Raw genomic sequence first — 17,341 nt, 5'->3', positions numbered from 1 at the left:
TATGTAGTCTCAGGGTAGCCTAGAACTCACAACAATCCTCCTACCTCTGCCTCCCAACTACTGGGATTAAAGGTATATACCACCATGCCAGGCCTAATATTATACTATTTACAGGTATTCTAACAGGTAGAAAGTTGTTTTGCATCTGGTATTATGAAAGAAAGTTAAGTTTTATCTCTGATTTAATTTGAAGGACAGATTATAGTAGGACTATCATCAACGCTACAATAGAAACAGACTACATTAAAAGCCTGCTTGAAAGCTAACAGTGTAGCTCAGTGGTAGAGTCCTTATCTATCATGTTCAAGGTTCTGGGTTCAATCCCCAGCACTGCAAATGAATAAATAAATACATAAAGACTTGTTTGACATATTTTATCAAAACAGACTATATCAGAAGTTTATTTTCTTTTTCTTTTTTTAAAATTTTTTTGTTCATTTATTTATTTATTTATTTGAGAGTGACAGAGAGAAAAAAAGGCAGAGAGAGAGAGAGAGAGAGAGAGAGAGAGCGTGCCAGAGCTTCCAGCCACTGCAAACGAACTCCAGATGCATGCGCCCCCTTGTGCATCTGGCTGACATGGGTCCTGGAGAATCGAGCCTGGAACCAGGGTCCTTAGGCTTCATAGGCAAGCACTTAACTGCTAAGCCATCTCTCCAGCCCGAAGTTTATTTTCTGAATGGTATTTTGTACTTTTGTTTGCAATGCTGGGTACTGAACCTAGGGCTCATGCATGCTGAGCATTGCACTCTTACTGAGCTACAGTCATTACCCATTAGGCCTATTCTGAAGAATCCTGAGATGTGTGGTGTTTACAGTGTAGGAAGCATGACACTTATTTAAGCAGAACTCTCCCAAAGTCTTTTGCTGTCCTTCAGGGGAGGGAAGTCTCTGATCTTTTACTTCCAGATCTAGTCACCACCTATTGTAGCAATATGGCATCTTGTTTTTAAGAACTTTAACTCATGACAAGTTTATGGGAGACCCTGGGACACACATAGGAGGATGCCACTTGTTAAATAAGGTAGCCTCAAAGTTCAGGAAGGAAAGCCGGGGTCACAAAGATAAGTGAAGGTACAGGGAGGTGAGAGGAAGGAGGGGCTGGTGGGAAAGTCAGCTTATTTTATAGCCATTCTATGCCCAGGTCTCAGGTTTGTGCTAGAAGAGGTAGGAGACCTGTCCTCTTGCATCCCCAAAGGCATCACTGGGCTACAGCAACAAACTGAGGAGGAGAATCTACAGCCACAGTCTGTGTTTCAGGGACAGTAGCTCCACAGGTGTCACGGGAGCAGGGGGAGGGGGCTCAAGCCACCTGGTCCAGCAGGCTGGTACTTAACACTTTACACTTTTAAAGAAATGAAGCAAGCTCCAAAAACAAGAAACAAAACTACACTACAGCTATTGTAAGATTAGGTTCAGCCAGCTCTCTAAAATGGATCCCTGTGGGTTGAGGTCTTGATAGTCCTGTCCGCACAACTTGAATGGCAGAGCACACTGACCTCTGGGTGCCATTGCGGATGAAGCCAGAGGGGCACTCCTGCATGCACTCGCCATCATGGATGACAAAGCCCTCGGAGTCACTGCTCTCAGCGTTGGGGATGTTGGCGCAGAAGTCGCGGTCCACACAGCGCCAGCCCTCAAATCTGTAGGTGCCTGGTGGGCAGATGGGCACACACATGCCTTTGTAGAAGAAATGCCGGCAGGCCACGCAGGTCGTGTTGTCATCAGGTGTGTGGCAGCTGCCCAAGCACTCGGGGTGACAGCACTCATTGTTCTCGGTGCATGCACGCTTCCCGCACACGGTCGGGCACACTGTGGGGACAGAGGAGAGGGTGGTTAGACAGTGCACAGGCTACACAGCTTCCCTGGGGTTTGGCCAGTCTGTTGGGTCATCTGCTATCATTACCACACCAGATTTTGGTTGGTTTAGGAGAGGATATACCTGTGGAAATTCCATGAAGACACAAGCCCAACCTCTGTTATCAACTTGGGCCATTGACTTCTAACAACCTTGATTCTCTTTTCTCATTTGTAAAATGGGGGTGATGGCACCCACATTGCAAGGTGGCCTGTGACACAGGTGACCATGAGAGAGGGGCATATACACTGTGGTCCACTAGTTCTTCTAAAGGCACAAGCCTCTTTGCATTTCCCCCTCTCCTTATGCAGGGGGAATCCATTCTCCAATCTACCACTGGATGTCTGAAACCACAAAATGGTACTGATAATGTCTTTTCCTATGCATACGCACTCATGATAAAGTTTAAGTGATAAGTTAGCATAACAAGAGATGCAGTACCTACTAATAAGACACAGCAATTATAGTAATATGCTGTCATAAACATTATGTCAACATGGTCTTTCTCTTGAAAGAGCCAAGACAGTAAAATTAGAACCTAAGTGACCATTGGTAGCTGAAATTCTGGGAATGAATAAAGGGGGACCGCCTGCTGTATGTTCCTTACTGGACGCCCTCCTGTGAAGAAGTGCTCATTTATTCTGAAAATGATTAAGCATTGTGCAAACATGACAGTATGTGTGGGTTGACCAAAGGGCTTTTGAACAATTGTGTCTTTATCACCTCAAAGCCCTTTTGCCACAAAAGGCTATGGAAGCAACTTCTCTGTACACCCAAACCTCCAGATCACTCAGAAGTCATCATATCCGACAGTCACTGTCAGGTATGGGAAGGAGGATGAAGTTTAGAGTTCCAGAGCCCAAGGCTCACCTCCTTCAAGCACCTGCATGACAAAGCTAAGCAAAACCCAACTCCAGGAGCCACAGATCCACCACTTGTGTCCTAAATAGATGAGCTGGTTTATTTCCATAACGATGTTGTAATGATCATCTATGGGTTGTTAACCTCACTCGTAAATAAGGTATAAATCACAAAACCTGAAATCTGGTTAGTATTGTGTGTCCTCCTTTTCCCTTGAGGTGGAAAACAACACAAAATTATTTAAATATGTATATTTTGACTCTGACATACCAAGAGCAAAGATTGTTTCCTTATTAAATATACATGCTAAAAACTACTCCAGAGATCAAATAAGAGAATCTAAAGAACATGGAAACAAGTTCATCTGTCCACAAACAGCCCCTGCCAGTGTCAGGCATGCAAAGACAATTATGCATAAGAAAGGATCAAGCCATTGGGAAAGCACTCCTGACACTCCTGACTCCACGGCTACTGAGCAGCAACACTACACCGCACCGTTGCATGGCTACTTCTGACACTGAATTATGGACTCCATGGCCACTGAGCAGTAATACTACACCCACATCACATGGCTCATACTTACACCACGTTCTGTCAGTGACACATTCCTGATTCCCAACGTTTTACTGCTCAATAGACATTGTGACCTCCCTGTGCACCCTTAATATTGTGTTAGGATCAATTTCCAGATTGACTTTTATTAGTCCAACTGTCCTCTACTAGTTCCATCTGAGAATTTCTGTGTCGCTACAAACAGGTGACTTTAAAAACAGGTGTCAGAATGGGTACATTCACATAAATAATGTCATTTAGGAAGAAAATGCAAACCAGTGAATTCTCATGATAATGGCAAGCTGGAAAAAGGCTTACAAATTCTTCCTGCATAAACTTTAGGTTGCTTTCCCATTATTTTCAATTGGATATACTGTCATTCCCTTAGGTCTCTTAGCCTCCATTGAAACTAAAAGTGGCCATATGTCTTAAGTTATACCCACTGGGGTATAAGATTTTTTTTTTTTTTTTTAACTGGAACTTCTTGGAATACTCCTAAGGCAGGGACGATACACATGCCTTTCTTCCTCGTTGCTGGGTGGAAAGTGGAAATACAAGAAGCTTATGCAGTCACCTTGCACCATGAGGGAATACATTAAGAACTGTAGAGTGAGCAAAAGAAATTTAGTCCCTTGGAACTGTGGAGCCAGTAGGCTGTAACAATGGGATATTTCCCCATGAACTTCTTTGGTGAGACAGAAACAAATTTTATCTGGTACATGTAACTGTGCTACCTAAGTCCAACATACCTTTAGAGCCATGTAAAAAAAGGAGAAAAACATCATCACAATTGGCTTCTGGATATTTCTGAAATCTGCTATACAACACAAACAAAAAGAATATGTTGCAGGAGTTCCTAAAACATCTAAAATGTTAGAATACATATATACTGTCTACCCTGGCAATTACTGTGAAGAGAACAAACTAGACTTAATTTACCAGCCTAGCATGTTTACAGACCTCCCACCCACAGCTATTATCTCTCTCACTCAAAGATATTAGGAAGTAATTTAGTTTAGCTGATTATTTAATTTCAAATATATCCATTGCTCAAATCACAACAAAGTTCAAGGTGTCAACAAGTACTGAAGTTGCATATTCTGATTCAGGTTTTTGAACCAGTAACAACAGAATCCTGCATTTACTTATTCTTCCGGAGAGTATCTGCTGTGTGTGTGCTGCACTTGAGTGCTAGGCAACTGCACATCCTGGGCAGAGGTAGTCCCCATCCCCAGGGAAGGGACAAGACACCAGGGAAGCAGGGGAAAGTAGAGGTGTTCCTGGGCTGTGGGTGTCAGAAAGGTCCATAGAGGTAATGGGACTGGCACTGAAAACAGGAGGAGGAGCAATAAGACCCCCATAGAGGGACTCATATAAGTGCTTGCAAAAGTTACTGTGGTGAGGATGAAGGTAGGAGCACAGTGACAGACATTGCTGGGAGGGTAAGGGGCAGTCCAGGAAGGCATCACAGGACTGTTAGTTGATAGGCAATAAGCAATCATCAAAGGTTTTAGACAGGGCTTGGGCTTTCATATAAAAATGTCATCTGGCAGAGTGGACAAGAGAGATCAGGCAAGAAGTGACTTGCTGCCTGTACAACTCAGTCAGGGTAATGGATCTGGGAAGTTCGATATAATTGACGGCAGCCTATGCTGGCATATGCATCAGCCACATGCCATTATTGTGCTTTGTGACTGGAAGGGAAAGTTGACTAGGAGTCTTACAATCACCATCAGAACCTAACTGTAACAATTTTGCAAAACCACATTTCTTTACTTACAATAGAAAGAAAATACTGAGTAATAAATATTAAGATTAAATAGTTATTTGTGTAGAAGTAAAAACGTGAGCATTTAAAAAATGAAAAAAAAATCTCCCTGGCTTACAATGAGTTACACCCAGATGAAAACACTGAATTTCCCTAAGATGAGAAAAGAAAAACACTTGACAAGGTTCCTGGTAAATGCCTGGCATGTCCATCCCCTGCTCCATTCAAGTGCAAGGAACTCCTACCAAACCAAGTTCAGCAATGCTTAAACACTGCCTTAAAGACAGAACAATTCCTCTTAAGAGAGATGCCAAATCAATGGTTCCCTCCTTGCCAGCTGGTGCACATGGAACAACCACATACCTAACATTGTGCAGGTAAAAAGAGAAGGGGTGTGGCAAGAAGATGGGATCCAAGGGGACAAATTCCATTAAAGTGGTGGTGACTCCCAGAAGGGAAGTGGTACTCCTCTTAGTGCGAGGATTTGGGGAGGTAAGCAGGAGACTATGGGGAAGTCTGGGATTAGAGAGTTCTGGAGCCAGCTCCAGAAACCTGCTGTAAATTTTGCCTCATCTCAATATATATAAATATTATTAGTGTTCAGGACTATTAAGGGATTTCTTGAAAAGCCCCAGGCAATGTGTCTCGCCAGCAGATGGACAGCTGCTGTTCATGGGTGCCAAAACTTAAAATTTAGTACAGTAACCAAACTTCCAATTATGGCACTGTGGGGGAAAGGGAGGGAGCTTCTCCCATAGCTTTAGAGAAGAAGCACACAGAGTGTGATTGAAGGCAGTTCAACTTGCAAAAAGAAAAGGAAAATGGAAGCTACTATAATAAGCTAGTGTACATACAGAAGAAGAGTGAATTTTGCCCATGAGATCTTTCTATTTCTTGGACTTCATACAATGATGTCAATAAATAGAAAAGCTTATCAAGACAGTCACAAAGCTAACAGCATGTCTACGTCAACCACTAGGAGAACTGGTTCAGGGTCACCACTGCACAAAATGAGACATGGCATTTAATAGATCAATTGCTTCATTTTTTTAGAAGAAAATAAGACACACACACACACACACACACACACACCAGTCTTTAACTCTCTCCCTTCCTTACAGTCCTAATATCTCTTCAGTTTTATAAAGATTTGTTTTTGTTCTTGCTAGTTTCTTTATTAATCTTTTTAAAAAACTTTATTTTTTATGTTTTTTAAAACACTTTTTATTAAGTTTTATACATGCATATGTCTTGATCATAATCCTCATCCAGTACCTTCTTGTCCCCTCCCACTGAATCCCCTCTTCTATTTGGCATGCCCCTCTTCCATTTTGATGCTTGTCTTTCCCCCCTCCTCCATCATCTATGACAGACAGAATGTTGGTGGAATTCTACACTGCAGGTAACAACAGCTGTTGTGAGGTTATGAATCAAATGGGGTCATTTCATGGTTTTTTGAGGTAGGGTCTCACTCTAGCCCAGGCTGATCTGGAATTTACTATGGAGTCTCAGGGTTGCCTTGAACTCATGGCAATCCTCCTACCTCTGCTTCCTGAGTGCTGGGATTAAAGGCGTGTGCCACCACAACCCAGCTGAAACCACATTTTAAAAACATATGAGGGCTGGAGAGATGGGTTAGCAGTTAAGGTGCTTGCCTGCAAAGCCAAAGGACCCAGGTTCAATTCCCCAGGACCAACATAAGCCAGATGGTGCATATGTCTGGAGCTTGTTTGCAGTGGCCAGAGGCCCTAGGAGATACCTCCCCTAGAGCAGCCACAGCTCAAACCAGGGGACAACAGTACAGATAGAAAAATCAGGGCAGATTCAACATGTAACTTGGAGAACTTAGAAGAATGTGCTATTTTTTTGGCAGGGGTAGAGTAAAAATCTAGTCTAGTAAAAGTCCAGTCTAAAATGTGCTGTTTTATCCTTTTTTTTTTTTTTTTTTTTTTTGGTACATCCCCAAGTGAAAATGCCTGGCATGCAGTTTTTATGGGTGCAATCAGAAGTGATCTGGGCCGGAAATGCCATGGGGCAATGGCAGTAGACCTATGTATCAGGATCAATAGCTTAAGGTGAGTTGAGGATATCAGGAGACATAGAACAGAATTGCAGATTACCAAGCTCTGCTGTGCCCATCTATACCCTGGATCCTTTTAAGAGCCCTACTCTTTTCGAAGAAAGGCACATAAGTGAATTTTAGGATATTCACCTGTCAAATCTCAGTCCTATGTTTTTAGCCCTTTCCACTCCACCCTTCATAACACACAAAGCACAAGCCTGAGCAGTGACCATAATGAACTCCTAGGGTTTTTCTGTTTCACTACCATGGAGCCAAATGTCGGCCAAGGTTGGTGCTTGCTTTCTCTCTGGTTCTCGATTATCCAGCAAGAAGGGGGCTGCTCACAACTTTTCTAGAAAGGCAGAGGTGGACCATGGAGCTCAAGATTCCTTGTCATTTGGTTGGAAGGGAAGAATGTCTTCATCTGCAGAAGCTGTGACCTACGGCAGTGGGGGCAGGGTACCCATGATGGGCATGGGAGGAGCATAGCTTGGCAGGGGCTGTGCCAACCTAGCACTCTAGGAGATGTATTACAATGCTCTCCACTTGTAAAATAATCTTTCATCTTCCTTCCTGTGATCCTTTCCACACTTCTTCTCAGCCCCACTAGCGCAGACAGATATATTTGAATGTAGCTTGAAACTATCTTGTTGAAAATAAAATCATGTGTTGTATTGGGCCCATCAACCTATTCCACTATGGATAACAGAGGGGGACATGAACCCCCTATCCCCTCTAAGACTTATTGGCTATTCCTGGGGGGGGGGGATAGAAGACATTTTCGGTAGTGGTGTAGCCGCTGTTAAGTTTGATGTGCTAACCACCCCCCATCCACTCATGCTCATGCAGGTACCTTAGTTACATGTACACAAGAAAAAGTAGAAGTGGCACTAGTAGGAAAGAAGGCATTCAGTGGAAGGCAATAAGGAAGAGGACCAAGAGAAGGTAGTGGGTCCTCTGATTATGACCAAAATACATTATATACAGGTATATAATCTTCAATAAATTAAAAAAAAACTGCTGGAGAGATGGCTTAGTGTTTGAGGTGCTTGCCTGCAAAGCCTAAGGACCCAGGTTCGAACCCACATAAACCAGATATACAAGGTGATGTATGCATGCATGCACACAAGGGGCACACGTGTCTGGAGTTTGATTGTAGTGGCTAGAGGCCCTGGCTTGCCAATTCTCAATCTCTTTCTCTCTCCATAAAATGAAAATTAAAATTAAAACAAGATAACAAAAAACTTGAAAAAAGAAAAACCATGTGCTGAAATCTGGTTACCATTATGGTAGAATTTGGAAAACCCAATTAACCATGTTGATAGTGTTTAGAGGTGGGCCTTTGGAAGCCCAGATTAGAAGAAGTCATGAGGGTGGGATACTTTCATGGCAGCAGTGGCTTTATCAGAAGAGAAAGCTAGCACATGCCCTCTGCCACGTTGTAACACGGTAAGAAGGCCCTCATTAGAGGCTGTCACAATGTTATTAGACTTCCCAGCCTCTAGTACTATGAGAAATAAAAATTGTTAAAGAAAGTATCCAGCCTCAGGCATTTTGCTATAGCAATAGAAAACAGACTTAAGACAAGTATCCATCAAAAGGAGTAGAACAGTAGGGAACAAGGCCTCTTGAGCTCAGAGAGTCACTGTGTAGTGCACCCCAGCTTACTAGGGCTTGAAGTCCTCTAAGTCTGCTGGGATGGAAAATCAGGTTCATTAGAAAATGTTTAGTTATAAATAAAGCTAAATGGTTTTACACATACACACAAACACGAACAGGCATCACAGATTTTTCTCAAAAGGAAGACAAGAAGAGCCTGACAGGTCACTGCAGAGTGCCTTATAAATCCCAGATTAACATACAAACACATTGTTGGAAAAGTGTACCCACTATGCAGAATTAGTTACACACAGCAAAGGAAAATTCACCTGGTAAACTTGTGTGTCTTAAATGCTCACAAAGAAAATCACATTGGTAACATTTCCAACCACACTCTGTCCTAGAGGGGGCAGTACCCAGCCATATCTAGAAGGGATGTCATTTTAGGTTAGAATCCAAAGATACTTCAGTGTCTGTTTGAACCACAAGCAAAGGGTGCCCATCAAAGGCTGTAACTGAACCAGAGCTTCTCAGGGTAGAAGCAAAGTACATGTGAGCAGAGCTTGTCATGTGCATAGCAAGCTGGGCAGGGAAAGGGTAGGACTACATGATTTTTATCCTGTTTGCTCTCTGGGCTCCCATCTTCTGCAGTGTTCAGAGTTACAAATGACTCACTCCTTGAAGACTTCAAAAGGGTTTTCACTCAGTTTTGGTTTGGCTCTCCTACCAGGAAGACCCCTAGAAAAGACATCCTGTGCTAACATAGGGAGTTTTTAAACTCATGGGGTTTATAGAAGGGCCACGAAGTTAAATACTATCATTCATCATTGTTTTCTTCTTCACCTTCCATTCCTTCCAAAGTGACAGGGTTGCAGAACTGCCTGCATGAAGCTCCTATGGCCAGGGGATCTGTCCAGTCCACTGCATCAGCAACAGCTGCACAGGCAGCTATTTCCCCTTTGACCCAATCACAGATGTCCGAGCTGAAAGAAAGTTTACAGGTCCCCAAATTGCATCCACTAGAAACACCTCTCACCAAAATCTCAGGCAGCCCCTCAAACAGAGTTAACAAAGCTAAGTACTTTACAGGAAGTACTGAACCATACTTCACACTCCCCAGCCTCATGTACATGCCAGAGACACGAGAGAGGCCGCACTCTGTCGTTTAGCTTAGACTTTCAAATGGAGTAAAGTATCCAACATGATGATTGTGTCCTTTCAAATGCCTTGCTCAGTCATGGCTGTGCGCCTCACCATGCCCTCAAACCTGTCTTAGCAGCATAGACACACTCTCTATCAAGTCATAGCTCAGCAGGAATAGAACCCTTCTGGTAGAAAAGAAAAACTTAGTTTACTGCTGCCTGCCTTTTGGTCGAGCACATGGTGAATGCTCTGAGAAACAGCTAAATTCCAAGTAGCTTCTTACAGTGTAGGACAGAAGGTAAACCACCAAGCTCGGCTGCTGAATGCATCTGGGAACAGTTCATTAATGAGCAAAAGAAACAATCGCCTACTGACAATGCCCACGGGATCACTGGAGTCTCAGGAACCAACAAGCGATGCTGGGCAGAGTACCGAGAAAACAAACAAATACTGTAATAAAGGGTGATCAAGAAGCCAGAAGGAGAACAGTTATAAATAGTATCATTATTAAAGAGAAAGCTGGGTAGTAAGATTGAGGACAGGGAAGCTGTCAATCCAAAGATGCAGAACAGGGAATGTCAATGAACGCATACTGAGAGGCAGAAAGGGCATGGGAATCCCTCTGGCTGGGCTTCGGACTGCACTGGACTAGGTGAATCTTTACAGCTGCTTCACATATTTTTAAAGTATTTTTATTTATTTGCAAGGAGAAAGAGAAAGAAAGAGAGTGAGAGAGAATATGAATGATTACACTAGGTTCTTGCCACTGCAAACAAACTCCAGACATATGGACCACTTTGTGCATCTGGCTTTATGTGAGTACTGGGGAATTAAACCCAGGTATTAGGCTTTCCATGGAAGTATCTTTAATCACTGAGCAATTTCTCCAGGCCCCTTCACACATTCTTTTTCTTTTTTGAGATGGGGTCTTGCTCTAGCCTACGCTGACCTAGAATTCACTATGTCTCAGGCGGGCCTTGAACTCAAGGTGATCCTCTACCTCTGCATCCAGAGTGCTGGGATTAAAGGTGTGTGCCACCATGCTTGGCTCCCTTCACAGATACTTTATGATTCATCCATTAAAAGTATAAGATTTGATGGTTTTGAGTATCTACAAAGAGTTTTGCAAATACTTACACAATGTTATAATAACTTCATCAACCCAAAGAAAAACTCATACCCCTTAGCAATTCTCCCTACTCCTTTATATCCCCTTCACCCTGGGAGGCATTTTATTTAATGGAATCATACAAGAGGTGAATGGATTCTACTTGAGATAATGTTTTCCAGGTTGACCCATGGTATGTCATCTATCAAGCACTGATTCTTTTTTATTTTCATTCATAAACTTTGGCTTAAAAATTTTTTTTTTATTTATTTGAAAGCAACAGACAGAGAGAAAGAGGGAGGGAGGGAGGGAGGGAGGGAGGGAGAGAGGGAGGGAGGGAGGAAAGGAGGGAGGGAGAGAGGGAGAGAGGGAGAGAGGGAGAGAGGGAGAGAGAAAGAGAGAGAGAATGGGCGTGCCAGGGCCTCCAGCCACTGCAAACGAACTCCAGACGCGTGCGCCCCCTTGTGCATCTGGCTAACGTGGGTCCTGGGGAAATCGAGCCTCGAACCAGGGTCCTTAGGCTTCACAGGCAAGCACTTAACCGCTAAGCCATCTCTCCAGCCCCATAAACTTTGGCTTTTATGATTCACACAGCAGGAAAATAAATTCCATGAGCTTTTCTATTAACGTATAGTGATAAAATCGCAAGTACTTTTGTTGGATGTAAAAACGTACCCCAAAATCCTCGTTTACACTTCTTTCACACCTACATACAAGAATAGAAAGCACAAGCAAGTTTAAGAGGGGAAAGAGATCAAAGACAAGGAGGGCTGTCACTGGTTTCAGATAGGAAGGAGAGACACATTTATTTGAACCCCAGAATGTACTTACAGGACTGAACTGTGTCTTTCTATGATGGGCAGGGGCAGAGTCACAGACACCCACCATGTCCTTCTTCTCTGGGCTCAGTATCAGTGTGCTACCTGTCCCACTGACTGAATCAAATGCACACCACATAACCAAGACACATCGCTCTAGAAATTCCTGCAAATGGACACTGATGTATGGTCATTGTAGAAGGTCTTATCAGGAGGAAGTGAGAGGAAGAAAGGGAGAACTGTTGAACATCTGAATTTCTACTCCTTTGAAAAAAAAATTTTTTTTTTTTGGTTATTTGAGGTATGATCTCACTTTAGCTCAGACTGACCTGGAATTCTCTATGTAGTCTCAGGGTGGCCTTGAGCTCATGGTGATCCTCCTACCTCTGCCTCCTGAGTGCTGGGATTAAAGGCGTGTACCACCACGCCTGGCCCATAATTGTATTTTTACACAGACTATTTTTTGTAACAATTTTATTGTATTTTTAGATCATCCAAAATGCTCTTTTAAAAACCTACATTCAAATTTAGAAAACATAAGCAGGTTGTAACAAGAGGGGAGAAATCAAGGCCAAGGAGGGTTGCCATTAGAGTTCAAGAGAAATAAATATCACTGTGGTGATGGAACAAAGTCAGAGAGGTAAGGCTGCTTTGTGCCTAAAGGGTCTCTCCCACAGCCCTCCTTCAGCATTTTTCATCTTTGGTCTTTTGAAGCAGCAAAGCATGAACCATCCATGGAGTGGTCTTCCCTAAAGCTGTGAGCAGCAGGCTTGAGCACATAGACACCGATCACTTATGACCGCCTGTCACAGATGCTTAAATGGACAGGGTGGAAAAAATACTCTTTTTCACACACTTAAAAATTACTCCAAGTTATTTTAAATTTGGAACTGTTTGTATATTCCTTATAAGTTTATAAAACTCACACTGCTTCTTCATGACTAACTGAAGTGGAATTGAGAGAGTATTCTATATTTATAACTTGTCTGCTTGTTCGTGCTTACAGCCCTATTTCCACTCTCTCTTACTGTACACAGAGTTATGTGAGGTATTGTGGGCTCCTGAATGTTGCTCATTTCCTAACAAGGCAGGCTTGTGTCCTATAGGGACAAACTAGGGGGCTGTTTTGACCAAGTGAAGGCCAAGCTCAGAGACAGAGAGAGAGAGAAAGAGGCCTCTAGCATTATGGTTTCTCTTTTTAAAGAAGTGCTATTTAAAAAAAAATATTTTTTTATTTTTTTTTTAGAAAGCGAGACAGAGACAGAGAGAGACGGTGGGGGGGGGGGAGGGAAGGAGGGAGGGAGGGAGGGGAATATATGAATGAGAACAGGTATACCAGTGCCTCTTGACTCTGCAAACAAAAGCCAAACACATGTGCCACTTTGTTTTTTGTTTGTTTTGTTTTTGTTTTTCAAGGTAGGGTCTCACGCTAGCCCAGGCTGACCTGGAATTCACTATAGAGTCTCTGGGTGGCCTTGAACTCACGGCAATCCTCTCACCTCTGCCTCCTGAGTGCTGGGATTAAAGGCATGAGCCACCACGCCCGGCTACATGTGCCACTTTGCATTCTGGGATTTACATGAGTGCAGGGGAATCAAACCCAGGCTGCCAGGCTTTGCAAACAAAGTGCCTGTACATGCTGTGCCATCTCTCCAGCCATTTTTAAAGTTTTTTTTTTTTTAGTTAAAAATGTATTATCTTTATTTATTTGAGAGAAAGACAGGGAGAAAGAAAGGGGGTTGGGAGAATATTAGTGTCCCAGGGCCTCTTGCCACTATAAATAAACTCCAGATGTTTGCCTCACTTTGTGCACTTGGTTTTACATGGGTACTGGGGAATTGAACCTAGAACGTCAGGCTTTGGAAGCAAGCACCTATAACCACTGAGTAATCTCTACAGCTCCAATAAATTTAAAAAAAATATTTATTTATTTGAGAGTGAGAGAGAGGAGGGAGGAAGATGACAGAGGCAGACAGAGAGACAAAAAATGGGTATGCCTGGGCCTCCTGCCACTAGCAAACAAATTCCAAATGCATGTGCCATTTTGTGCATCTGGCTTTACCTGGGTGCTGGGGAATCAAACTCAGACTGTTAGGCTTTGCAACCCAGCACATTTAACTGCTGTGCCATCTTTCCAGCCCTGCTTAAAAATAAAAGGTTTATTTAAAAAATACTTTTATTTATTATTTATTGGTTGTTTCTCTTAAAATGGGTGTTAGGGCCCATTTCTGGTCAATTACATAGCTAAGTGGTGCTGATCCAAGGATCTGTACACTGTTATGGGCACACTATTGCACATACTCTCAGAATCCAGTGCTATATAGCTGTGGCTACAGATAAATCACCTTCCTGGTGATTTTGGTTAAATTGTTTGTACAAGTGCAACTCATGCAAAAGGCCCTAACCACACACATAAACATTTCTGTCAACTTAATTTATATGACTGAACAGTGCCACACAGAGAAACTACGAGAGAATAGTAGATAATGCTTTGGATGAAGTTTTGTGAAGAATAGCAGACTTTTTATGGGGATTCTAATAAATGTACAAGGAACCTGTACACAGGTGCTCAACATATGAGCCAGAACAGCTCCTCTAAAGATGCCTATTCACAATTACAAAACTGCTCTGGAATCTTCTTTTGAAGAATGCTTCTGGCAACTGTAGTGCATCATTTGATACAGCCCCAAGAGAAGCAAATCTTTGCAAAAAGAAGGAAAAAAAAAAAAAAAAACCCAGCACATAGTCTACTTTTCGTTCTTTTGCAATGTCATATGGGAAAAGAGGTGTCTCCCCTCAATTCTGTGGCTGTCAATGAGGCTGAATTATTTTTTTCCATGTATTTTTAAGCTGGCCGTGTGCACTACATCTTAATGTCTCCTAATGACTTTGGGTTCAATTTCTTTTTGGAATCAAAGTGTTTTACTATGTACAGTCATATATCTTCACTCCAACACAACTATGTCATCATTATTCCATATATGAAATAAATTACCACTAACAATGGGGACATACCTTCTGAGAAATGTGCCTTAGGCAATTTTGTCACTGTGTGAACAGCACTGAGTATGTTCACATAGGCTAAGATGGCTATGATGTCAGCAATATAATCTTAAGGGCCCACTGCCATGTTCTCAGGACTGAAGCCATGATGCATAGCTGTTTAAGTCTGTTACAGATCTTGAAGAAGCGTGGACTTCTTACACATCACAACTGACCTTAAAGGATTTTGTTTTGGGTGGCATGGGGAAAATGCCTATGTAAATTCAGGCCCTCTTTCTGTTGTTCCCTAATTAAGTCATAAAAGGAACATGAATGGCAATAGCTACAGAATAGTAACTTTTAAACCTGTTCACTTAGTACCTTCATGGCATCTCTGGCCATTGCTCCTTTTGCTGGTAGCACACTTTTGGGGTTGTAAACATGCCAAGAGTATCTGTTACACTAAAGCACCCCAATATGCTGTGATCACATCTGAATCCTGGCCACCTCTCCTAGAGTTAAAAGTAGTTTCACTGGTCTGGGGATGGGATTCAGTGGGAAAGTGTTTGCGTAGCATACATGAGGCCCTGAGCTCCCACCCCAATACTTTCAATACTTTTGCAACCCTGTAGTAATCAAAGCAGCTAGTCTTTGCTTTCTAGGATGACAGAGCAGCATGACCCTGATAATCACAGTTTCTGATTAATACAAGCCTCCTGGGAAATCAGGATTTCAGGATTGTGGACAACTGGACCACAGAATACCTCCCTTCTGCAAAAATATATGGAATTTATATTTAGTCCCTTAGATGGTTCAAAAGTTCCTCAGAAAAATATGCCAACATGGGAGTATCATCTTTGGAATGTCCTTGCAGACTACTATTAAAACAAACACACACACACACACACCACACACACACACTTCAGAAAAATAGCACTTGCTGTTCCACAGACTTCTGTTGGCTTTTATTTTATTTTGCTTAGTTTTTATTTTTTGTAAGCAGTAGAGGTGGTGGGGGCAATACCAATTGAAAATAAAGTATTAACTCTACCAGAATGCATTAAAAGTGCTAACATCCCATCCTGGCAATAGAAATCCAATCATCTTAGAAATTACCATTTTACCATTTCTTCAATTTCAACTAGGTGGAAAATGCGGCTCTATGACTGAAATAATTTAAAGTTCAAGGTGTTCCTTCTTTTTTAACCCTAGTAGTTGAAAGTATTCTGTTGTGCTATTTAGGTTTTTTTTTTTTTTTTTTTTTTTTGTAAGTGCTAGGTAAGAATGGGTTCAAACTGGGAGCCAACATGGTCATGCGGGGGGTGGGGGGGTGGTAGAATGCTAGCCAGGAGAGTGGATTCAGGTATCAATGCCAACAGAGATGGGCTCCCAGATTCCTTCTGCCTTTTCCAGCTAATTAGACAATATCAGCCTGCGCGTTTTTATTTGATCTCAGAAGTATTCCATATGTAGCAGTGCCAATTTTAAGTATTTGGTTCATGCCAGAGTGTTTTCCAATCTACCAGGTTGTATCATATTACTACAGACCCACCCCACATGATCTACCATCCAACAAGAGCTAAAAGTGAAACAAATATGACAAGCCTTCTGGTACTGCTGAAAAGTAGGGTGGAGAATTTTCTTTAATTTTTTTTTTTTTTTTTTTTTTTTTTTAGGCAGAATCTCATTCTAGCTTAAGCTGACTTGTAACTCACTCTGTAGCCCCAGGCTAGCCTTGAGCTCATGGTGATCCTACCTCAGCATTCCTACTGCTGGGATTAAAGGTTTGTGCCACCATGCCTGGCTTATTATTCCCTTTTTATTCCTGACAAATTACCTGACCACCCTTCCCGTACTTGAGGTAAGGGACAGGGAAGGTCATAAGCTGGAAGATACAGGTGGCTTTTGCTTTCTTCCAATTTGAGATTTCACATCTCACATCTTTTTATTACCACCCAGGCACATTCTGATATATGCCACAGCCTGACTTTCAGGGTTCACAGGAATTTTCTTTGGAAATGAAGGAAAATTCTATTTTAAAAAAAAATGGGGCTGGAAGGATGGCTTAGCAGTTAAGGTGCTTGCCTGCAAAACCAAAGGACCAAGCTTCGATTCCCCAGGACCCCAAAAAGCCAGATGCACAAGGTGGCACATGCATCTGGAGTTTGTTTGCAGCAGCTAGAGGCCCTGGCATGCCCATTCTCTCTCTCTGCCTCTTTCTCTCTGTCAAATAAATAAATAATAAAATGTATTAAAAATACATATTTAAAAAATGGTAGTCACACCTTTAATCCTAGCATTCGGGAGGCAGAAGGATCACCATGTTTTCGAGGCCACCCTGAGACTACACAATGAATTCCAGGTCAGCCTAGGATAGAGTGAGACCCTACCTTGAAAAAACAAAACAAAACAAAACAAAAAATGAGGGCTGGAGAGATGGCTTGGCTGTTAGGGTGCTTGCCTGTAAAGCCTAAGAACTCGAATTTTGCACATGTGCACAAGGGGGCATGCATTAGGAGTTTGTTCGCAGTGGTTGGAGGCCCTGGTGTGCTCATTCTCTCTCTCTCATAAATAAATAAAAATATATTTT

The 17,341-nt window shown here is 42.3% G+C and overlaps 1 protein-coding gene across 1 annotated transcript in view; it reads right to left on the bottom strand.

Annotated features, from left to right (window-relative positions):
• The window catches only part of Igf1r (insulin like growth factor 1 receptor), a 321,945-nt gene that overhangs the window by 69,298 nt on the left and 235,306 nt on the right, over nucleotides 1-17,341 (bottom strand). Inside the window, exon 3 of the mRNA XM_004658155.2 lies at nucleotides 1,500-1,812. Within this exon, the coding sequence (XP_004658212.1) occupies nucleotides 1,500-1,812 (313 nt within the window). The remainder of the gene's footprint in view (nucleotides 1-1,499; nucleotides 1,813-17,341) is intronic.

The sequence above is a fragment of the Jaculus jaculus genome, chromosome 3 (assembly GCF_020740685.1).
Source record: "Jaculus jaculus isolate mJacJac1 chromosome 3, mJacJac1.mat.Y.cur, whole genome shotgun sequence".
Taxonomy (NCBI): Eukaryota; Metazoa; Chordata; class Mammalia; order Rodentia; family Dipodidae; genus Jaculus; species Jaculus jaculus.
This window is presented reverse-complemented; position numbering and strand designations above follow the sequence as displayed.